This window comes from Plectropomus leopardus, chromosome 11, assembly GCF_008729295.1.
Source record: "Plectropomus leopardus isolate mb chromosome 11, YSFRI_Pleo_2.0, whole genome shotgun sequence".
Classification (NCBI taxonomy): domain Eukaryota; kingdom Metazoa; phylum Chordata; class Actinopteri; order Perciformes; family Serranidae; genus Plectropomus; species Plectropomus leopardus.
In genome coordinates this window covers 5,538,131-5,562,974 of record NC_056473.1, presented here as the reverse complement: position 1 = coordinate 5,562,974, position 24,844 = coordinate 5,538,131, and the positions used below count along the sequence as shown (strand labels likewise).

At 43.4% G+C, this 24,844-nt stretch overlaps 1 protein-coding gene across 1 annotated transcript; it reads right to left on the bottom strand.

The window, feature by feature from the left end:
* Window positions 1-1,887: 1,887 nt before the first annotated feature.
* smad6b (SMAD family member 6b) lies at window positions 1,888-24,108 on the bottom strand. The gene is made up of 4 exons (XM_042495570.1): window positions 22,605-24,108; window positions 18,854-18,910; window positions 18,097-18,174; window positions 1,888-2,789 (listed from the first exon to the last, which is right to left on the bottom strand). The coding sequence occupies exons 1-4, from the start codon at window positions 23,401-23,403 to the stop codon at window positions 2,248-2,250; spliced, it is 1,476 nt and encodes a 491-aa protein (XP_042351504.1). The 5' UTR covers window positions 23,404-24,108; the 3' UTR covers window positions 1,888-2,247.
* Window positions 24,109-24,844: the final 736 nt, after the last annotated feature.

Here is a 24,844-nt window from a genome sequence, read left to right as displayed (position 1 = left end):
AGGACAGAGACGCTGCACTCAGCAGCGCACACACACCACTGGAAAGTAGTATTATCAACACAAAATATGACAGCCTGTCATAAGAAAGAGCCCCTCTTCATTGTGTCTCAAAGCACATTCCTCTCTGACTTCAAATAGCTCATCTGAAGTCTCCGAGAGCCCACTTTTAAAATCGCATTTCCTCCTAACTGCACAGTTCAGCACTCATTAAACCAGAATCAGAGTGTTACTGAATGCCTCTATTGCTGAATGTTGGCACAGACCCCCCCCCCCACCCCCCCTTCCTCACTACCACCACCGCCAATCTGACAACCCAACACCAGCAATTACGAAGGAAGCCAGCTAAACCACATCCACCTTGGCTGTAGTTTTTAAGATTCCAGTAGGCTTGTAAAACTTCTTGGTTTCTCTGCATACATTCCAGTATCACTGTGGCGGTTTCAGGGTGCCGCATCCCTGGTCAGTTAGAACAACGTCCATTGTGAGGTGAGCTGGCTGCAGGGACCCGAGACCTGAGACTGCGGGGCCAGCGATGATGTGCGGAAGTAGGAACACCTTTGGAAGAATCGCCTGACTGCTGAGCCTGAGGAGTTACATCATTTCCTCCCACACTGTCCTCCACTGCAACATCTCCTCTTCGTCCTCATCACTGGGGCTCCTTAGGACCACAAGGAAATGTGGATCAGTTGAGCTAGCTTGTCTTGAAATCTTGTTAAGATGCTGTAGATGCTACTAAAATATACAGGGTTCCCACATATTTTCATGGTAAAAATTTTAAAAGTTTTTTATGACTTCACAAGGAACCATAACAAAATTTCCAAGACTGTTCACAAAGTGTAACATGAAGAGAACTGTATAGTATACTTTACTCCAAATATGAATAATATTATAATAAGCGATCTGCAGACATGGAGCAGTAGAGCTCCCTGCTGACAGTTTGGGTGGCCTGTCTGCTGGTTAATTGATTTAAAAAATATATATATATCCGCAAACTACCACACTCTACTTTCAGAGCAGTTACAACAAAAGTGCCAATTGGTGCTGAAAAAGAAAATTAAATTCGCTATTCAATTATAGGTAAGACAAAAAGTTGTCACATAATTTTTCTTGTCCAGCGTTATTCAACATATCAGATTCAAAGTCTATTCAAACATGACTGGCATTTATACAGTCCCTCCAAGAGTGCGCAGGGTGTTTTTGGGATTTTTGTTGCCTGGTGTGCCTGGTTTCACGACAGCGACACGACAGCGTTTTTTGCAATAAAAATGTCGGGGCAAGTGAAAATTGCATAAAAAAAGTTGTGATGCAGTCACAGATTCTGACATTATTGTGAGCATTTCCCACCTAATGAGAATCTATTATCCAATCTATTATTCTAGTTAATTTTGTTACACAGCAACATTTCAGAAGTTTTCTGTAACTTTCAAGTAATTTAAAATACTTTTTTCCAGCCTGAAAAACAACATTGTGGAATTCCATGACTTTTCCAGGTTTCCCATGACTGGAGGAGCCCTGAATATCAATACTGTCTATTTTATGGCTTTTGGTCTTCTAATTAACTCCTCTATACCCATGAGAGCCAATATCACACTACTCTTCACAATGAAGCCTCTGAATAAACAGAGAAATGACAGCAGCTCTGATCATTTTCTGTTTGGCAAAGTCAATGCAAGTTCAACTCTGATCTTTATATCATCTGCTCCCAGGCTAACTGGGAAAAGAGATCCCAACCCTTGGCTTGAATGTCAAATGCCACACAAGGACTTATATTTCAGTATAATACATAGTGATGGTTTGTATTTTAGACATGTCACTTGTTAAGATATGAAAATAAATATTGAGTGCGTTGTAAACAGAGAGCTAATGATGCAGACCAAACAAAGGGAGTTATTATGCGAATACTTTATTATCAATGTGTGAATGGTGTTAGCTTTTTGTCTGGATATTAATAGTATATGAAAACTATACACCAAATCCAGGCTCATCCTAAGTTTGCTGTATAATTTCTCATGTTGGTATTGAAAGATTCTTTATCTTTATATATATTTATATATATAATATATATAAGCCAAAGTGCATTTTCCGTTTTTTCCTCTTGTCCATATACACATTGCACCATACATAAATAATTACATTGTAAAAATGACTCCGTATTTACAAGTATAATATATATTTCATATAATATATAAAACTTTATATTAAATCTAGGTAGATGATATTTGGGATAGTTTGTGGGGTCCGTCTGTGTTATCTGTGGTTGTTGAGGAGGATCTCCAGCCAGCAGGGACAGGAGGTGATGAACTGTCTTGAGTAGCAGGGGCCCCAGCCCTTAGCAAAGCTGATGCGCACACTGTTGGGGTCATAGGGTCCGTCCAAGAGGTCAGCCTCTGTGGTGTGCCTCAGGAGGCACGAGCGCTCATAGTCAAACACCTTGATGGAATAGCCTGGCATCACCTTTCGCACCACCAGAGTTCTGCTGTTAGGCACATCCAGAGTTGGGGAGTTGACAAATATGGGGTGCTCACTGCGGTTATACGCCCAAACGCCGTCTGGCTCTTTGCTGAGGAGGATGCCGTAGCCGATTTTGCCTCGTGTGCGCTGAACGGTGCTGCTGCGGTGTTCCAGGTTGAGCTGGCCCAGGCAGAAGCCCGTGCCCTGAGGTAGATCATAGAAGATGCTGACGGAGTGCTCGTACACTGTGTAGAGGCGACCCACGCGTGTGCGGTGCTCCCAGTATGCCACATTACACCAGTGGCTCTGCTTAGGGGCGTCAGGCGACATACTGGCATCTAGAAGAGACAGGGGGACGGTCATTAAACAAAATATAAACAAAAGCAAACAGGCCTAGTAAAAAGGAAGGCTTAAGTTTTAAGGGATTAACTATCTTTTTTTATTGTTCAGAGCAGATGGCCACACTATAAATACTAAAGGAGGCACTGTATTGAAATCTAAGCCTTGTATAAATACCACTGCACACACGCGCGCACACACACACACACACACACACACACACACACACACACACACACACACACCCACACACACACACAGACACAGACACACACACACACAGGAATACTATACATATCCTGGGGGTGTAGAGTGTAGTGAGGTCAGTCCAAGACAAGACCTGCAGTTTCCTCCTGTGCCTCAGGAGGGCACTGTAATGATTAAACACCGACCACCCAGCACAGAGGTAGTCACTGTTGCTCACACATGCACTTCCAAAACGGATCATGTTTACTAAAATTAATTTAGGATTACACTCAATGTTTCCACTGAAAGTTTGCAAATAAGTCCCGGCAGTAGTGTTTTGGGGCTGGATTAAAAATCTACTTTTTGAAAAAGCAGTGTTTTGCCTGTGCAAATTTTAATAAACACTGCTGAAGACACACAGTTTTATTTGTTTTTACAGTGGAACAAAGTTGGCATCTCACTCCTAAACATCTCTGTCCAGTAAATCAGCTTGTTAATTCAGTTTTCATGGCTGCAGTCTGTGAACTCTTTCCAGTGACAGCCCTCAGCACTCCAAAGTGAGTTACTGCTCCCTCGGTGGACTTCTATCTTCACCATAGTGAACAGACACACAGCACTGTCGACTTCTTTCAGAGGCTGCTTCAGTGCACACTGCTCAGAGTTGTCATGCAGTTATATTGCTCGTAAAATGCGTGACGAGGAGAAGGGCTGGTGAAGGAGGAAGAAAAAGCACAGAGTCCCATGATCTCACATCCGTCTCTTCACCCTTTACTTCTTCAGAATGAAGGTGCCTCTTTCTCCTCTTCTCTCGTCTTCCTCACATTCCACAAGAGTGGGGGTGACGGGAGAGGGCCAGGCAGGGGGTCCCCCTCCCCCTCCGCCCAGCTCTTCCCCCTGCTGTGGGCCCAGGGACGGCATTCAGCTCCCTGACAACTTAGCACAAGCCCGTGACCCGCTGACCCCCCAGCCTTCATGCTATCAGCTCCCATTAACTCACACACAGAGTGATGCCATTATTTTGCTTCAGAGGGTCTATTGGCACAGAGGATTTAAAGCCTGGGCCTGTGGCCCCATTCCTTTCAGTCTCTCTGCTCTCAGGGCTTAATGACCGCCCGCCCCATTAACAAACGCCTTTAAGGTGGAGCATCGCAGATCCACACAGTAACAAAATGCCTCGCTCACCTCCCACCCAACTAAACCTTTCTGCTGAGTGACCCACACTAGTAAAGTTTATACAAAGATTAGCAAAAACGTTGACCAGACATGCACAGACAAAACGCCTGCTGGTTCAAGGCTCTGTGTGTGTGTTGTGGAGGAAAGGAGTGAGCGAGTGTGGATGTGTGGGGGTGGGGGGAAGCTGCAGACAGGCTCTCTGTGTGTTTGCGCACACACTGATGGCTGAAATGACCCCCTCTCTTCAGGGGCCCCAACATGCATGTGCCATTAGTGAATTCCACACTCCGGCTCCTCCACTCTGAGCTCCGCTTTTACTTCAGCGCGGTTCTGCCACACAAAGAACTCAGCCCCAACTTGTTTACGGCCCTCTATTGTCTCAAATCAAATGGAGCCCACACATCAAGGTAAACTCACTTTGAAACTGTGCACACAAACACAAAAGACCAAATGGCTGCCGTCTCCTCCTCTTTAGATGGGAAGGATAAAGCAAAAGCAATTTGGTCAATAGTGTCTAGTTTTCACACGTAGCCTGGAACGAAGGTAGCCAGTGAGACTGCGAGGACCAGGAAGTGGAATGAGCAGGACAAAGGTTAGAAATGTATCAAATGTTAAGCCTGAGGGAAGACAATGAGTACACCATGAGCCAGGCCTTTTCCTGTCGCTCTGTTGTGTTAAGCGTCTACGTGTGCCTGTGCGCACATGTGTCTGCTCACACGGGGAAATCAGCCAGTGTGTTTGTGTTTTTGTCCTGTACTTGTGTGTTTTGGCTAGGTGGGTGTGCTGGGGTTAGGACTCTGAGAGAAGAACTCATTAGGATCTCTTTGACAGAGCAGAGCTATCACCAATCTGCAGACTGTTTGGACAATATCACCACAGCAACTAAGGCCTTAACTCTAGAGCTCTAGCTGCTTTTCTAAAATGCTCTTCAAAAGTCTTGAAAAAAGTTTCTTGTTTCTTCACAGTTTTTGGATGTCTCTGTAAATGTTTATCCACCTTTTCCAAATTGACATCAGAAAGCATGCAGCTAGGTTTAATTATGAGTATATGACGCAGAATAGAGGCCATGCCAAGTCAGACCAAACCTTAAAGTCAGATATGAGGCGGTGAAGTGAGGGCGTGTGTCTTCCTCCCTTCTGACCACAGCAAAGACATGCAACTCTCTTGGACTCCATGTTGGGCTTTCAGAGGGTCTGCTCAGGGCGGAGCTATGACGGGCTGGGAGCAATTACTGGTGCTCTGCATCCATTTAACCCTGCCACCTTTTAACAGCTCCGTTTACCCATTAGAATAGTAGCGCATGTTATTATTGTTATTTTATTCTCAAAAGCCTCTCCTCTTAGTGTCAGTCTCAGAGTCTCGGGACACAGCCACAGTATGGCCGCTGCACTTCCTGTTCCTGCTGCCAGGGGCAATGATCTGATTTAATCAACCCTAACACCTTACATAACCAATCCCAAAGCGCTGATATAAAAAAACAGTCGAGATACATCAATCTGTGGAAGCTGTTTGGTCTACAAAATGTTCCACAGCCATCAGGAAATACATGGAATAAAGCAGCTAGCAGTGTACGAACAGCATGATAAGGATAGTCTGTGTTTGGCTTTCCCGCAAGCCTCGAGAATGAGTAAACAGATTACGACACTCAGAATATAACAAGCCCACTCGCACTTTTAGTGAAATAAAAGTAACCTTGGGATGCCTGTAACTGCACGTACTACATATCTTAGTACAGTAACAGAGTAAACAGAGATATTTAAGGAACTACAGAAGCATTTGGTGTGCAGAGTTTGATTTCCATAACAAGACGTGAGCTCCATGGAAACCATGTGAAAATGTTGATTTTTCTGTTTCCCTGTTGCACATCTCATTCGAGGAATTCAGAGTATCAAAAGCAGGACATCAGGTCTTACAACAAACACAGACTTTTATCAGTCTGATGGAACTCAGAAAGCAAACAGTGACACATGATCAAGTGTCTGCAAAAAGGGTTGATATTTCAGCTATAAGGTGCTGGTTTGATACAAAGTTTTATTCCACATGAATATGAAAGTGCATAAAGTGTGCAGCATTGCAGGAAGAATTCAGGTGGTTTTATTTAAATGAAAAAGCATGCATTCAAAGACTCAGAACTATTTGCAAAATGTATTTAAAGTGTAAGGAGTAAAAGTATCACTCATTAACCAGAAAAAATGGCCCGTGTAGGTATTATATTATGACGTCACTTGATCACTTATTCTGATGTATTCATTTGTTCAGAACTTTTGGAATTAGTTTGAACATCTATAAGCATCTCTGATATTTTGCATGTACAATCTTAGAGCAGAAACTAGTAGCTAAAGCTGTTGAATAAATGTTATGAACTAAGAATTAGAAAGTTGCATAAAATTGAAATAGCCTATTCAAGTGCAGTACAAATAGGGCTGGGCGATATGGAGAAAGTCAAATGTCATTATATTTTTGACCAAATACCTCAACATCAAAAATGCCACAATATAATAAGCTTGACTATTGATTTAGATTTTTGAAAAACAACAATAAGTAATGTGGTAATAATGACTGATGCTGTGTTAACATGATAAGTGACAACACAACAGCGTGACCAGCTACATTATCACACAGTTTGTTTACATGTTAGAAAAAGTCAAATTATTGTGCTAGTCTGAGTAAAACTGGACTTTCAAAATACACGTAACATGTTAGTCCCTATGAAATCATACTAAGTCTAATTTCTCGGACTAACACATCTAGATAATGCGGTTGGGGGTCATATTACTCTTTCATGTATACGATTCAATTGGACCTGAACCAGCCTCGGCATTCTGCGCATGCTCCATAATGCCCACACCGGGCTTTAACCCAGAGGTCAAACAGCTTAAATTGGTAGAAGAAAGCTGTGACAAAAAAAGAAGTGGAAGAAGGGAAGAAAACAAAATAAGCAAAAAGGTATCAACCGAAACATTAAGGTCAACAGGAAGAAGGTCCAATAGCAACTAGCTGAAAGGGGGCATATTGCACCTACCGTGGTGGAGTTGGACATATTTCCATCATTACATCAAGGACAAGGACAAGGACAGTAGTCCAGTTAAATAACCTGATCAAGCTATAACTGTAGCTTGACTTAACTGTGCATGTAAACTAACTCAGAGTCACCTCTGAAGTGCTTTTCAACTTCGTCACAGGTGTGTCTGCGTCTGCTACCTACCACAAAGCACCTTGACCGAGCATCATCCAAAGTTTGTATTAGGTTGAAAAATATCTATGCTTTTGATCAATGTCTGAGCCCTATTTTAACATCACATTAGCTGCCCTAATGCCTCCCAGTGTGCACATAATGCTAACATAGCATCAGCTAACTAAGCCAAATAAAACAACTCCATGGCCAGAAACAAAAACGTGTTATTGGCTGAAGCTTTACCATATGATAAGAGCGCTAGAAAAATGTTGAGGCAAGCATAACTTTGATTTGAAATACATCACACCCAGCAGCAGCAACAGGTTCATGTCACCCACTTCCACTGAAAATGACTAGTAGCGTGTTGCTGTGTCACTTGAACTATGAACACAGCATAAGTGGGTAAAAGGCGAACAATATCACTGCTAGCATCAACTAGTAGCATACTAGAACACTAAAGTCAGTACATTTTATCACTTTCCTGTAATGCAGCATTTAAAACTAGAAAAAGACAACTCTTACAATATGACAATATCCAAAATCTAGAATGATATCTGGTCTTATACCAGAATATCAATATTACATCATATTGCCCAACTCTTAGTATAAGAACCTAAAAGTTGTATTTAAGTATAGAGCTTGAATAAATGCACTTTTTACATTCCACCGCTGAAGATAATAAATGCTACTGTGAATGTCACGGGCCAAAGAAATGGCAAATACTGATCATGATTATAGCTATTAAATCATTTTTCCTCTGTTATGAGAGAAGACCAACATGTCATTAACACAACCCTTAAATATGCCTATGTTAAACACCACGCGCCCAAGCCTTTTCCACAGGTTTACATATGGAAAGAAAGCAGATTTCCCTGCTATGGGTTCCTTGCACTCCAGGGCGAGTCTGGATAATTACTACTAAGTACACAAAAATGGGGGCTTGAAAGTTTCAATGGCAATCCTTGATGATCATCCAGTAATGCTTTTAAAGACAGCATGAAAGGGAGGGGGAGGAAAAAATAAAAAGGGCAGAGGGAGAAGCAGAAAAGAGCTGCCCCGGGGTAAACACAGCTCTGCAGCCTTGGAGTGAGATGAATGGGAGGCCGAGTGTCAGGGACAGGCAGACAAACAACAGCTTCCCCTCCGTGCTAACATCTCCCCACCAAGCTCCGGGGCCACCTCCATTATACTTCATCTCTCCTAATCCAGCACGGAGAGCAGAGATGAACTCATTCCTGCAAAACTTTGCTGAGGAGGAAGGAAAAAAAAAGAAAAGAAAAACACTGTAGCGAGTCCCTTTAAGCAGTCGAGGGGAGGAGGCAGCAAGGAGAGGAGGGGGGGAGCAGCAGTCTCTCATCCTGTGCCAAGGATTAGATTCCCCTCCAGCTATTAGACTCTACCAATGAACTGATAGGCTGGGGGGCTTGTGGTGAGGTGGGGGGGGATGGAATGTATGTGTGTGTGTGTGTGTGTGTGTGCGTGTGTGTGTGTGCGCGTGTGTGCGTGTGTGTATATTGTGGTTGTGTGTGTGAAAATCTAGAACAAATTATTTTCTTTGTGCATTCCTGTGCCCCCCTCCTCCTATAATTTGTTCAATTTAACTTTCTTTTACAACTAAAACAACAAAGTGGAACTAAAGCAAAAGCCTCCCCCTTATGCTCAGTGCATGGCATAGCTTTAATTCTGCAGACAAAGGTTCCTACAGGCCGACTATAACCCCTGAGCAGGCCACATTTAGGCTGGCGTCTGGGCTATCGCTGCCATCAAAGTCGGCTTTATCAGACAGACATGCTAACTGGAGCTGCTCTTACATGTCTATGGATTTTTCTCCCTGAGGTCTGGCCTTTCTCTACTGAGAGAGAGAGATAGGGAGAGAAAGACAGAAAGAGAGGGAGAGAGATATGTGCTGGGAGAAAATGCTATGGGAGCCGGAGAAACTGAATCCAGTCACCAAGCCTGGCTGGTCACAATGGGAATGCTTTACATTGTCATCCACTTCCTCTCCACTTTCCCTCCGTTTCTGTTTCGGGATGACCCTGTGAGGGAGGAAAGGTGCTGTACCCTTGATAGCAGATAACTAACAAAATCCATAAATTAAATCAATAAACAACAGAGGGTGTAAAAAGCACAGGAAGCGAAGGAGGCTAATACGGAGGAGCCGTCTGGGCGCGTGAGTAAGAGACCGCTGGTTTGAGGGAGAAGATGTTTTTGGGGTTTTTTTTAGGGGAAGAGAATGTGCTGCTCATTTCTTCAAAGTTTCCTCCTAAGCGCTGCTATGTGTCAGAGACATAGAGCACAAGTGATGGTGGTGATGCAAGTGAGGCCTAGGAGAGTCCTTCAGGGCATGTAAAAGCTCTGTGAAAACTGTGGGGGATGTTTGTAAATGTCATATCTACAGGCGGCGTTAAAGGCCAGCGAAGTCCGAGAGAGCGCAGAAAGCAAAACACTCAGCGAACATCCTGCTGGGTGGCTGTGCCCTTTCACCTCCTCATACAACCTATCTGTTTGTGTGTGTGTGTGTGTGTGTGTGTGTGTGTGTGTGTGTGTGTGTGTGTGTGTGTGTGTGTGCGCGCGCACGCGCAAGTGTGAGTGTGTTTGTTTGTGAGTGTGTCAGGGAGGTTCGAGCCAAGAAGGCTGGAGCGTTTGAGTAGAGGAGACCCTGCACATTCCTGAACTCCCCCCTCCTCCCCTCGCTGTGCCTCCTAACTTCCTACTCTGGTTAGGAGTGTGGGGGGTGGGGGGTGCAGCAAGAAGGTTGCTTTCTTTTTCCTCTCGTTTGGGGAAAAAAGTCTCACCAAATCACACGTCACATGAGAGAGGAAGTGGATGTGTGGTCTTAAACTTTTATATGCAAACTATTCTTTATTTATTTCATAATTTTCCTAAAAACTCTGAGGGAGGAAGCGGACTTAAGCCGGCCTATATACTCTAGCTATGGTAAAGGCTTGGTTTCAAATTAACAATAACAAGGAACTCTATTATTACGAGTTATATTAGTCCGACTAATTTAAGGCGAAAGGTAGGTATTTGGTTTCCACCGGGCTGGGAGGTGAACCCGCTATGATGGACAGAGCTGCCGTTCAAACAATGGTTTCCTATTGATCGACCCAGTGGATCAGAGTCTGTGAGGAGAATGTGTTCTGTCAGGATAATGTGGCACCGGAGTTTCTGTTTCAATCACAACACTTGCTGGGGCTGTAACACACACGGCTCCACCACGGGCATCCAGACACCAGCTCCCCAAACAAAGACAACTGTTTCCCCCCGTCCCCGACAAGTCGGCCCATTCGCAACAAGCAAGACGTTCATTAAAAATGCAGGAGTGAACATTTCCAATAATTCACAAAGTCCTTCCCTGTCAACATCTGCAAAAAATCTTGAAGCTAAAGGGAATGGCAGGATTTCATTAAGTAAATTATGTGCTGGCAGTCACAGAGAGGGGAAGAGGGGGAAGCTACAGCCAGACCTCTAATCTAAACCGTACCCTGAAATGCGACAGCCTGACTGCACGTACTGAGCCACACAGCCAAGGCCTCAGAAATGCACACAAACAAAAGATAAGTAAAACATGCATTACAAAAGTAAATATCATTTTCCCTGGGGAGGATAATCAATGAGAATTTTCACATAACTACCACTTGCAAAACCTTTATCCCAGCATGCAATTGTCCATGTAAAGTTGTACTTTGTGTAGAAAGTGAGGACACACATACTTGCACATGCTACCTCAGCCTGAACAGTTTGTAAACACTATATCATCATGGGTGTTTTGCAGGACCATCACTTAAAATAAAGGTTTTCTGTTTAGATTTAAAAGGCATCATCTTTCGGGAACAAGATCAAAGATTCAAAATGATGTCTATCATACTTGGCCCCATGTTAGGACAAGGGAGTGGAATGAAGATATAGCTCCATCAGATCAAGTTCAAGATAAGGAAAGAGAGAAAAAAGAAGTCTGTCTCTCGGTTTACACATATACAGTGGAGAGAGAAAATGAACGAGGCCTTGATACACAGGGTGTATACTGCTCAGCCATCAACAATGAGCTCCTATCCTTTCCCTCTGGCTGTAAAAGGTTTGTGTAGAGATGTCGAATGACATGGGCCCCTACAGTTAATCCACACACAGCATTCTGGAGGCTCAAAGAATGCGCTGGCTATTCTGAGTTTTAAAAATACTGACAGCCATAGGTTCAGGCACAACTGTCAATGCTCCTCTGGGGAGGAAGGGAAAAAAAATCTATTTTCGCCAGCAATCAGACCACAGGCCTAAATCATAGCTGGCCAAGGCCGGTGTCTGGATTTATAATTGTGGGTAAAATGGTCAGAAAATAAAAACAGCGTCCACAACTGGCACCTCCTTCACTGCTGCTTGCCAGGCATTGCAAGGCTAGCACATTTACAGTGGCCAGCTCAAATGGAGTATTGTTCCCCCTCTCAGCCTTGAGAGGAGGCACACTAAAACACTAAACTAACAGTTGGACATTCCATACATTTTTAATGGCATTGCACGCTCTTTATTTGTTGCTGTAACCCTGTGCCCTGAGCTGAATGAATGGAGCCATTGGTGGAGGCCGGTGCTGCACTGTGGTGTGAAGGAAGAGAAGATGGTAACAGCAGCCCTCCCTGAGCACACGACAAGATTAGCTCACTCACTTTGTTTGCTAAGGTAGAATATGGGGCAAAAATTAGAGCCTGAGCACACCTCCTGTTATTTCTGCCGACTGTGCTTTCTATCTTTGCGGTGAGCCTTAAAATGAAACATAGTCCACCTTATCCTAGCTGAGCACAGTACACTCTGTAAATTCATATGACAAGCACAGCACTGTGAGCTTAGACTTGTATGAGGCTATAGATTTATCTTTATCTGTGAGCCCTTCAGAAGTTAGTCAAACACCCAGCAGCACTGGCACCACTGTGGCTTGCCAAGCGGAGACAGATAAATACTCAGCTCAGCAGGCTAGTTTCTGTTGACATGTAAGGGGTTTCAGGCCTCTCCAAGGACTGCTTTAGATTAGCATGGCTTTCACTCTGCACATAGAGGTCATATTACCTCACCATGTCTAGGACTTGTGTTGCCAGTTCTCACTGAAAATCAGCTCTTGGCGCAAATTTAGTGTAAAAAAATCTCAACACAATAACAACTACACTCGTCCTCTCAATGTACGTGACAATTTAAGATAACAAAAAGTGTTGCCTTTGAGATCACATTTCGGCTGCTTGATACGGACAGCACACACTATGGAGATTTCTTAACTATGTTAATCTTGACTTGGCTCACACCTTAAAGGCTTTACAAAACTCAAAAGAACTGGAAAACAAAAACGGAAATACCTGCATCTAACGGCTAGAAGACTGTGTTGCAATCTGACAGATGGGAAACAAACTACACTGCGATCACACAAACATAAACATGTAACACCCATCCATAAACAACAACAAACATGTTATATTAGCGAGCCAATAGGTTGTGTGGACGGTGGAGGACTTTGCTGAGGATCCTGAGTGTCACGACCCCAGAGAGAACAAGTTGAAAGTGGCTCTCTGACACACCACAGTCCAACAATGCTGAGAAAGGGAAAATGAAAAATGGCCTTATCGCTCTTATCAATGGCTCTTTTTCTATGTGTATGTGTGTTACGTAAGGGGAAACGGAAGCTAGCCTCCCAGGACAGGAACGGATACTTGAGACGAGGACTGTGGGTCCGGGCCCTACACCACTACAGAGTGAATGGAGCACAAGACCCTTCAGGATGTATAGCTGCAACACTCCGCCCCCATCTTAAAAATGGACTCCACAAACTGGATATAACAAACGGGTGAGGAGAGCCCCCTCACGTCTCCCGAGATGCTGGCCTTCTCTTCAACATTCCTCAGTCTCCCCCCCGCTGTCAAAGGGGCAATTCACCGCCCTGTGCTGCTACAAAACCCAGGCAGCTTTTTAAAACAGGATGTTTGTCTGAGGCCTCCTTCCCCTCAAATAAACAATCCGCAAAACCTGATTTCGGGAGGCAGGGTGGAAGCACTCGAGTCACATTATTTCCACATCCCGTATCCTGGAGCATTGGGGCTCCTGAGGGAGTGTGGGCGGCCAGGCGCTGGGAAGGCTCAGGGCTGCGGTGGAAACCTGAGGCCATGTGCCAGGCTGCAGGGGGAGATGAGCCTGGGCTGCATCACTCTGGGGTCTGTGGGACGGAGCGGGGGGAATCATGCCTCAAGGTGGGGAGGGGGGTCATCGCTAACATGCTGATGCAGTTGTCACTCCATCAGACCATACCGCTGTCTGAGCAGTGCAGAGTCAGTGCACTGCTGCTACACAAAGACAGCTAGATGTCACAACATGCTACTTTTGAACGTAATCCTCAAAAGATGGAGGAGCACAGTGACAATATTAGCCTTCAATCGAATATGGCGGCTCCTGAGCTTTAAATTAATCATCTGGCTGTGGATTTGGGTCTGCTGTAAATGATTTAACCTACATTATGTCACCTAACATCAGGGGAGAAAAAAAATCAAGCACAATTTGAAAGAGCCATCCATAAAATACACTGCACTGCACAGATGAAGTAATACGGAAAAACATAACAAGACAGTTAAAATTAGTGGTGCAATTTATCCCAAATCTCGTCCGATGTATAAAGTAGATAAGCTGCTTAATTAGTTCCTAGCAGAAGTGGAATCACATCTTCAAAGCCGAACCAACAAGTGCTGGTCCAGTCTAATCTAGTTTAATCAGCAGAAGCATCACAAGCCTTGATTAGACTGTCTAATTATTCCATGCATTTCCACTGTCTCTCACACAGACGGAGGGAATGGTTTGATGCTCAGTGCTGGCCTCTTCCTGACACAGACAGCCAGGCTTTGATTAGTATTGACTGCACAATTTAATTTGCTTTGCTGTTGCGTGTGAATGTATGTCAGTGGGCATCTGGACTTGAATGAGGACCCTGAGGAAGAAACATAGACTAAGAAATGTATAAACAAAAGCTTTACAGATGTGGTCCCAGCAACTATGCATTGTAAGATGTTTTTTTCCCCTGAGAAATCTGTTGCATGACTCACATGAGGCCTTCCCATCTATCTACTGACGGCCTTGTTCTGCCTGGAAGAATCAGTCAATACCAGAGTGGACCTGACACAGTGCCTGTCTGCAGACGAGACATCCAGAGAGACAGTGATGGCCTTTCCTCCAGAAACAGGCCGGCAGACAGAGGCGAGCTCTGTGTGATTACTGTGTGGGAACCCTGACTACCTGCTGATGCCCTACTCCCTCAAGTACAGCACTCTGTGTAATCCACGTCTAACAACTTTCAATCTTTCCGCTCTTCCACTCCAACTTTCCTACATGATCAGGAAGGGGAAGGAAAAAAGAGAGGAAAATAATAAAAAGGACAGAGACTCAGGTCACTCCGCATGTCTTCTGGTCACCTGACCCAGCAGATCTGAGAAAGCCCCTCCATTCACATCGGTGATCTCAACTCACACCAACATGAGCGTGTACACACAGTGTTATGCTGACAAATTCCACTGGGTTGATTGAGGACACAACCTCTGATGACTGAAGAATGTAGGCAGATTGGAGCCGTGATCTTACACAGGCTAAACCCAGCACAGAGGAAAAGCCTGAGTCATTCATTACACATAAATACTGTTAATATGGTAATCACTACACACAGCGACACTTTATCGCTCTCAAAAAAAAAAAAAACATAGCTTCAATGATTGAAATTCCTAAGTACACTTAATCGCTCTCAAAAAGTAGCAACACGAAGATATCTTGGCGTGCCTCCGAACACTGAGAGTGGCATTAAAATGAAGGAGTGACAAACATAAAGAGCCCCAAATGTCAGAGACAATGTGACTGACATAATAAAGTTGATGTGATGGGGGGAAAACACCCCCTCAGACAGTCATACAGGAAGCAATGAGACCTGCTTCAAAGGGCTTCACTCTGATGTCCACACGACGAGGCCCAGGCAGTGAGGAAACAGGTGTGCGGGCAGACTGGGAGGGCAGCACCAGCAAAGGCGCATTCCCTCACACACACACAGTAATAAGGTATACTGTGCATGCAGTGACTAGAAAGCTGGGCCCACTCGTGACGTAAACAGATATCACAGAGTGCCTGGTGGGGCCCTCTTGCTCCCACATTGTGACACAGTCAATAAATAAAACACTGAATGCTTCAAATGTCTATGACCACACAGTAGCTGAAGATATGAGTATTACACTGGGAGAGGAGTACAATGAGCTTTTAAAGAATGCATAAGAGTATTTTAGCATGTTAAACAACAGCAAGAATGAGCCAGAGGGATGAGAGAAATGTACCTGCACTTAAATGTTACAGCCATATCTCATCTTAACATGGCACTAAATAATATAACGCAGAATGAGAGCTACTTTTCACATATATTCAGAATACTGGTCGAGGTGGAAGAACAAGCTTATCTACCAAACCAACCAGTTCCGATCTGTTCCTCTGCCATTGTGTGATGCAGAAGAATGCTCTGTGGGTATTTCTGTAGCCCTGGGCTGTAAACTGTAGTTGATAATATGACTACACCCCACCCATCCACCAAGTACCCCCCAGACTTGCTTTTAAGAGGTTTACTTGTTCCTGCATGAGGGGTGGAGTCTGGATCCCATACAACTCGGGTTACACACAGACACTCTCTCTACCAGAGCTGCAGGGGGATTCACAGAAGAAGTCATCTCCAGGACAGCAACATGGAACACAGGATAACTTGACAATATGCATTACATGCCTGTGTGTTAAAGCAGAACTAAGTGGGCTTTATAAGGAGGCCTTCAGGCTCTTGATCGTATGATGGGGTATGTTTGACTTGGTGGAGAATCTGTATCGCTGACAAAGATGCTAATGGCTTTTTTCACTCAACATGGACACTCTTTTGTATCTAAAACCAAAAAAACATCATATGTTCCAAATGCAACATGATCAGAGACAAACTGGCTGCGCAAATTAGCTCACAGCACGGAAAACCACCACCCTGCAGAGCACTGGTCATTCTCCTTCCCAAGTCCAACTTGCTGAGAGTGTCGTAGCCAATGCAGAGTGATCTGGCCCGGCCTGTGCAAGCAGCAACACAGTTGGAAGAAACCAAAGCCTAGCATGTCTAGATCCTCCCTCCTCACCACAGTCTCCGAGGAATTGTGGTGCGCGCTCTGACAAGCCCCTCATTTGTTGACTCAGGGAGTGTCGCCGGGCCATGCTGAGGTGGTGACAGCATGTGTACTGGGGGGGGGGGGGGGGGGCTTGCTGACTGAATACTTCACTGCCAGGTAGCCATGTCAACTGCTCAGTGTCCAGGCCCCTGAGCCATGGCAGACCCTTTAACAGGAAATGCTGTTCCTTGCAAGACCCAAAATGAGGGCCCTGACTCCCTGTGCACATGATACTGTGCATGCGTGCTGTGGCCGTCGTCGGAGAGGGGGAGGCGTGCTTACTCTATGCCATGAGAGAGGAGTGTTTCATTTCAAATCAGAGGACAGGACTGTTTCTACTCGCTTCCTTTGGTGTGGCCCCATTCACAGGAGCAACTTCGTTTCCCTGAACCCACCCCTTCCTGCAGCCCACTTACAGCCAGGCTTGATAGAGCTGTAGGTGTGAGCGTCTGCGCACATGCATGTGCACAACTATGTGTGCTTGTGTGTGTTTCAGAGCGAGCTTGGATCTTATTACAGTTTGATCCCACTCAAATATTTCTGAAAGAAAAACAGAGGAGGGGAGGCCGATTTAGAGGCCAATGCACACGCCCCGCTGAACCTCTGCACCGCTCACAATGAAACCTTTATCTTTAAAGCTCTGACTGTTCGTAATGACCCTTAGTGAGAGGGAATAAAGTGCAACATCAAAATAAAATTACCTTCATAACTTTGCATATTCATCCAGATACACTCTACATTGTTAAAGTACACTCAGAAAAAATTATGCCTAGCTTTCCTTTTCTTTCTCAGATATTCCAATTTAACCACTTCAGCTCCAGAAAAACAGGACAATGCAGCACTGAACAGAATCACAAATGCACTGCGACTTACAACCGTAATATTATGGTTATTCAAACATTGCATTATTCTGATTTAAAGCTTTGCACACAGATGTGGAACAACATCAGTACAAAGACGCATATTTCATATTTACAAATTAACATCTATTTTATGTGCTCTACTACTCAAACTATCAACTTCAGTTATACTTAACGGAAAAAGCAGAGCCCTTTATTCATGTACTAATGATCTTTCGCACATTAATAATTCATCGTCAATAATCTGTTTTAATCAAGAGTATTAATCTGAATCTTTTCACATGATGCATCGAGTGGAAGCTCTTTTCAAAGTCATGTTTCTATAGAAGTACATACACCCTTAATTCAAGCTAGTTAATGTGTCACTATACCAGCCCTACTACTTCAAACGGCTGCTCACACATGTAAAGCTGATATTTATTATCTGATATGTCAATAAATGATTAGAACTGTACTCACATCTATATGAACCACACTTTGACCAGCATTTGATCACCAACAGTTATACAGTACGTCCCCAGTGCCAACTAAAAAAGACATTTCCCCTTACAAAATGTGCAACACAACAGAAAAACACATTCACTTGTTTGACTAATTACCTCAGTATTTATAGAGCAGCTCATCTGGGATAATAAACTTCTGGTAATCATTAATTCATAAAGTCAGTAAAAGACATTTCAGATATAACTCCCTATTAGGAGACTGACGACAGTTGAAAAAACACACCCACCTGAGAATTCCCCTGGTGTGATATTTGGTGAGCTGGCTGCCTCAGTTTCAGTGTAAGACAATGTGGAGTCTGACAGATCTGTGGGGAATAAAACAGAAATTATTCATCTGCAGTCCATCTGAACTCTCACTGATCATCGGCACAAGAGACACAATTGCTACCGCTGAGTCAGTCTTCATTTCAGCCAGAAAATGTTTCTTATTTCGTATCAAATTCAGAACAATTAACACCATCCCTCAGTAGACAGCCTGGCAACGTCACCAACCGGCTTTACCTGATGACATCCCTCCAAATGCCGCCAGAAACCTCAGCTGTACTCAGGCTTGCAGCTCCAACTAGCAGCCAGGCTCCAAAGTCCCAGCAGCCCACAGTGCACACAACCCACACCATACTACCAACACTGGCTCTGGTTGGCATGCTGACATGATGCCACATGCTGGCTTAGGTCTCATCTCAAAGCTACCATGTAGTTTGCCGGTGTCCAATTAGAGTTGTTAAAATATTTCACATTGTTTTGTGCCTTTTTCTTCCTGTTAAACCACAGCCGAAACAAAAGTCTGGCCGTGCCCTTTTGCAATTTGCAGGCTCTAAATATCTGCAATTACTGACTAAAAAAATAATAAATCAAGTAATTACAACTACCTGGTTACAGGTCATAACATGGAGGATCAATATTAGCAACAGAATTCAGATGAAACAAGGATTAAGGATGAAACAGAAAACCTCAGGTGCAATAGAGCTCATCTGTGACACTCACCCAGTGGCTTGTGTTCTTCATTAGGGGAAAGCCTCGAATATGGAGGTGGGGGTGACTCTGTAACACAAAACAGTCATGTTAATAACATAATGAAGGAAAAAGATGCTATTTAAAAGTCACTAAACAAATGAAAGTTTCATCTGAGTTATTCAAATGTACTTTTTGGGATTTTTTAGAAAATCAATCTGACATTTGTTAGCTCTGTTTGAATACACTGACTGTAAGAAAATAACTGTGTGTTGACAAGTTAAAAGCCTTCAGTGCTAAGAGGCTGGCAGAGCTGGTTTTTGAAATAACTAAACACCTTGTAACACATATACATGCATCCTTGCACATCTGGACGTCAATCAATCTAATGTTTCATATACCAGTAATTTAAAGGTAATCAAACAAGGGCTGCAACTAACAGTTATTTTTAACTGTTGATTAATTTGTCTATTATTTTCTCAATTAACCGATTAGTTGTTTGTTGTAAAAACTGTCAGAAAAACAGCGTAAAATATTGATCGGTGTTATATGACGTCCTCAAATGTCTTGTTTTGTTCACAACCAAAAGATATTCAGTTTACTGTCATAGTGAAATGAAGAAGCCAGAATATATTCACACTTAAGAAACTGGAATCAGAGAAGTTGAACTTCTTTCTTTAAAAAATGACTCAAACAGATGAATTGTTTGTCACATCTAATCAATTATTTGTTGCAGTTCTACATCACGCCCTGTTTACTACATCATATTTTGGGTGAAGTAACAGCAATGAGTGTTAAATGAATACAAAAAGAAACATGCCAACTCAAAAAACTTCAAACGGTCATAAAGGCTTCAACAAATAACTACTGAAATATTTTACTTCTATTTGTAAACACCAGAATACATCTTATCTCTCACAGCTTTGTGCCTGCACTACAGAATTCAAACATTTAGTTTAAAAGCTCATTAAAAAGCTAATAAAGCCAACAGAAGACTATTTGTTGCTTTAATTTAAGCACGTTCTATTTAACTGATGCACCAACCGCAGAGACTAACCCTAAATTTTAGCTAGTGCTTTAATGAATACGAGTAAATCTCTGCTTTTTAACTTCATTGTGTTCACAGACCTTGATTTTATCCAATAAAAAGAGGAGAAATGAAGAGAATAACTTGCACAAGAAGGAAAAGCACAAAGAAAAGAAAACTTTGTGAGCACACAGTGACCTCGCCTACAGGGAAAAGGGGAAGGAGAAAAGCATAATAGCAGCGGGTCCTTTAAGAGTGGCGGCAGTAATTGCTGGGATCTGAACTCAGTCACTCAGATACACAGCTCGTCAGTCTGGCGCCAGCAGTATGCAAACTGTATATTATCACCACTCCTTCACCTAAATAGCATGAGGGGACCTCCTTAGGACAAAAGGGCTTTTAAAGCGCAACTTGAAACTGATCTCATTTGAAAAGTGTAATGCCTGGCAAAATAAAAGGAAAAAGTTTTTGTCCACTTCAATCTGAAGACACACATTATTTACGGTTTCATTTTCTTAAAAACTCTTCCTTAAAACCAAGACAAGACTTGGGTAGAGTAACTGCAGTTGACAAGGGCTTTAACACAACTTGTTTTTATGCACCTTTTTTGTGTTGTTTTACAAGGGATTAAAATGTTTTTCAACGCAAATCTACTTTATGTCTGTTATTCTCATATAATTCCACATCTTACTTCCCCATTTGCAAACAATGTAAAAAACAGTGATTAAGGTCTTGATTCAAAGCCCCCCTTCTTGAATAGCATGAAAGAAATACCAGCTCTATCGGGCCACGCATGAGCGCATGTGAGCTATGTCTACTACGAGCCTTAGTCTCAATATGGGGTATGTGCCCCTCTCCCTCTTCTTACAATTCATCTTGCTAGTTTTGGTGGAAAGAAAAGCGCAGCCTGACATCCACTTCAGCAGGGGGAACACATTTCATACTCTTTCTATACAGTTTATTAAAACAAACAAACACCACAGTTTATTGGTAAACTTACACATATATTCAGTTCTTATCTATTCCGGCAGTATGGTGGGACATGACGGCCAAATCCACATCAGTTTCTAACATTTGCGTGCTATGAATTCTGATATTGTTGGACTTATGACTTTGAAGTACTTGCTACAGCCAGCTGGCACTAGTAAACATGGATGTTATGGAAAATCCGCCTCCTGTGCCAGTGAGAAGACAGAAATACTGACGCTTGCATCTTTACACATGATACCACTACTTGTCATCGGGTCAGCGGGGTCGAGTGGCCCAGCGTTTAAGGTTTGCCAAATCACAGGCTTGCCCCCTGCCAAAACTGAATCAGTTTTATATAGGTCAGGGAGGTTGTGCTATAGATAGCTCATTGATTGTGAAAATAAAGCTCATTCCTCTACCACAACAACTGAATTGACCTAGAGCACCAGGTCCAAACCCCTGAGTGAGTCTATACAATCATGTACATATCACTATAGATGCATCAGCCTACCTGGCAATAAGCCTACAAGAAACAGAGGCAAGAACCAAAAACAGTTGTATTGACAATCACACTAAAGACACTTACATATTAAGACGCACTGAATATATTATGCACTTCATGTTGTTATGGCATTCTTTAAAGCTATAAGAGTTGTAAGGACAGCAAAAGTCCAAACAAACAGCTCCTTCATGGAAAGGCCCAGATTTTGCTCACTAGTGAGAGCGATGCTCTGGTGCTACACAGAACTGTTTAAATGCAACTTTCAGGGCAATTAAAATCTTTGAAAGTGACAAAAAATATTAAAATGACTCAATATTTTTCATTTATTTTGGTATTGTTTCTTAATATATCAAACTTAAACAAGCATAGCATTGGAATAGCATTAAATGCGCAAAAAAACTAGACAAATCAAATTTAATCTGGTCAAAATCATGTCAAATCTCCCTCAGCTCATATCCTTTACTCTGAAGGATTTTATTATTGTTCACCTTGCTATGAGGTTGACTTAAGTAATCATTAACTATTTAATCAAACGGCCAGCCTTTCTCTATCTCTCAGTAGGAAAGCAAGACAAACAATACCAGACAAATAAAACATGGTTATAGGGAAAGATGTTTTAAGCATATTTCAAGGCGCACAATCTTGAAAAATTAATTTCTGCTGTATAACTATCACCATTTTAGTTCTCTTTAAAATCCTTTGGCAAATGGACAAAATGGCCCTAGCTGTTAAGGTGTATTTGCAGGTTTTACTTGTGTATTTATAGTTCAGAAGTAAAGATGGTAGCCTACATCAGTGGTTCCCAACTGATGGGTCACAGTCTATAAGTGGGTCACAGGTCCATTCTGAATGGACTGCAAGTGACATGTGAGGGTGTCAAGTTTGTAAAAAAACATTTTATGATGAAGTATGGTGAATTTCTGGCAGAGAGCTTTTCATTTTGAAGTGCTGTTTCTGTTTATTCTTGGTTTCTTTCTTTATGTTGGAAGCCAACCTGTTTACATTTTGTGAAATAAAACTGAATATTGGGCAATTTGAAGTGTGTGGACATTGAACTAATGACTGGTGAAAGATCTGGACCCCGTGATTGGACAAGTTGGGAACCACTGGCCTACATAACTGTGGTTCAAGACAATAAAGTGTGCTGGAAAGACTAACAGTATAAACTCAGATGCTTTGTGGGTAGCTGTTTATAGACTACCTGGTGACTTTACAAAGCTGCTTCTAGCTACAGGCCTACAAGGTGCTACATTCAAATATAAGAGTTTGTTAGTAGATGCCCTTACCTGGCCCACAGAGCCGGCTGTAGTGATAGGGGTTGCAGCATACTGTTGGACTGTCCAGGGCCCCAAAGCTCTTACACTCACAGAGCGGTTTAAGCTGGGCAGGGTGCTGGAGGTCGGACCAGCGGTACAGTTTACACACAAGCAGCTGTGGGGATGCCACATGGCCGCCCAACCTCAGCTCTGTCCGGGAAATCATAACACAGTCGCTCGGCATCCCTCCTCTGGACTCCACCGCCTCTAGTAAGGTATCCAGCGCCCTCTCCTTTAGCCTCTTTAAAAGAGAGTATGTGGCTGACTTCAGTTCTTGCTCCAACACCGTGCGTGGCATCGCCTCCTGCGCCTCAGGAGAGCCGCTATCCCGTGGTCCGAGGCTCCTCAGCACGAAGTGACACGACCCCGGATCCCTGGTACCCTGAGCCGTCTCTGGACCCCTAAGCTCGGAGTGGTCCCGGTCTTTAAATAAGCAGCACGTCACTGTCCTGCACTCTCTGTCCTGTATGGAGCGGGGGCTCCCCTGCTCCTGGACGCACACGGCACCCCCATCTTGGTCCGACGTGACCCCCAAGCCGCTGCTCTCCACGGGGCTCCGGGTGCACACACCCCCTATGTCCCCTGCAACAGACCCGCTAGGGGTCATCGGTCTGAGCTCCGTTTTGGGAATCTTCTCTGGGTTGTTTCCGAACAGATCGTCCCTACAGCCCTCACTAGTTTTGCCATTTCCATCTTCCCCTTCTTTATCTGGGATCAAACGGCTTCTCCAGAGTCGCCGCACAAGACCTGAGCGTTTCGTCCTGAACATACGACAACTTGAAAATCTATATGAGGGTTTTTATTCTTGTACGGATATCCGAATATTGCAGACACTTCTACGGTCGTTGCAAAACATTAATGTTTGTGAAATGCCGTGCAATGCATGCACAGCCGACTGACGGGCATTTGTGGCAAAACCGCAACATTAGAGAGAAGGCTGTTTTGTTGCATTCACAACAACAAAATCGCGCAATGAATGCACTTCAGCATTCCGATCAAAATGCATTCATTTAGCCGACTACACTGTAAATAACCAAGCGGGTGAAACTGCGATTTATGATCCAGGATCGTTGCGGGGTCGAGTGTTTATGTGTTTGTTACGAACGAATTAAAAAAAGTAGAATACATTATAACATAACATAATATACTTAGAAACATAATCCAAAACCAGCAGCCTTCAACCCGAGACGTCAACTCGCAGCCTCAAACAGTCTCGTACTTTTAACAAGCTCAAATCTACTTTGTACACCGGCACGTAGAGCATGAGGTACTTCGAGGCGATTTAATCCCAGGAAAATGCACTGGAAATCAGGATCCTTGTCGTCTTCTTGAGATGTCAATGCACTTCTTTTCTTTACAATCCCAACAAAATATCCATGCGAGCTGAAATTACATGAAGAGGATCAATCCGGGGCTGAGTCGTGCTCCTGCTTCTCTACTCAGATCTAAACCAAACTGCAGACCAGATCTCTTTCTTTCTCCGTTTCTCTCTCTTTTTCTTTTTTTCCCCCGCTTCCTCTCACTCTCTCACTCACACACACACACACACACGGGGCCCCCGAGGAGAGCGGTGGAGCCATTGGCTGACTACCATCATGTGCTAGTCTAGACACTTTGGCGGCTGTGAGCTGCACTGATTGTTGCGCAAACAAGAACAAGGTTTCAAGTTTCTTAACTCTTAAAGGCGAAACACCCACCTTTAGTTTTTAAGTTAAAGTTATTAAAAGTCATTTAAAAGTGCATTATGTGATTGTTTTGAGCAGAAAAATAGCAGCTATAGAACTTTCATGCCTAGTGGTGGTGCCGTTTTTTTTTTTTTTTATTTCCCCGCTGAGGACATCCTGCCAGTCATCAGCCCTCCTCCTTAAAAAAAAACAACAAAAATTACAATTACATTACAGAGGCAGTGACTTCAGAACAAAAGACTTGTGTGACCACTGCTTTCAGTACTGGAGGAATTTGCACAACTTAAATACACTGACCTCACCACTGACAGAGGGCTCAAAGTGAAAATATGTTCAAGTAGGTCTATAAGCATTGAAGTGATAACACTGTTACCATGCCAGGGAGGCAATGGAACAATCACTAGGCTAGACTAGCATATCCAAATGAGGAATCAGAAAAATTATTTTAATTTAGCCAACTCAGACAAACAGGAATAAAGCAAACTAAAGACAAGCTGTTAAAAAGACAGCGCTCTTAAAAGATAT

Excerpts from the sequence above, each read along its gene's own strand:
- smad6b (XM_042495570.1), bottom strand. The coding sequence starts at position 23,403 with ATGTTCAGGACGAAACGCTCAGGTCTTGTGCGGCGACTCTGGAGAAGC. Across the intron at positions 18,911-22,604 it reads CAGCCGGCTCTGTGGGCCAG|AGTCACCCCCACCTCCATAT; the intron begins GTAAGGGCATCT and ends TTTGTGTTACAG. Across the intron at positions 2,790-18,096 it reads CACACCAGGGGAATTCTCAG|ATGCCAGTATGTCGCCTGAC; the intron begins GTGGGTGTGTTT and ends TGTCTCTTCTAG.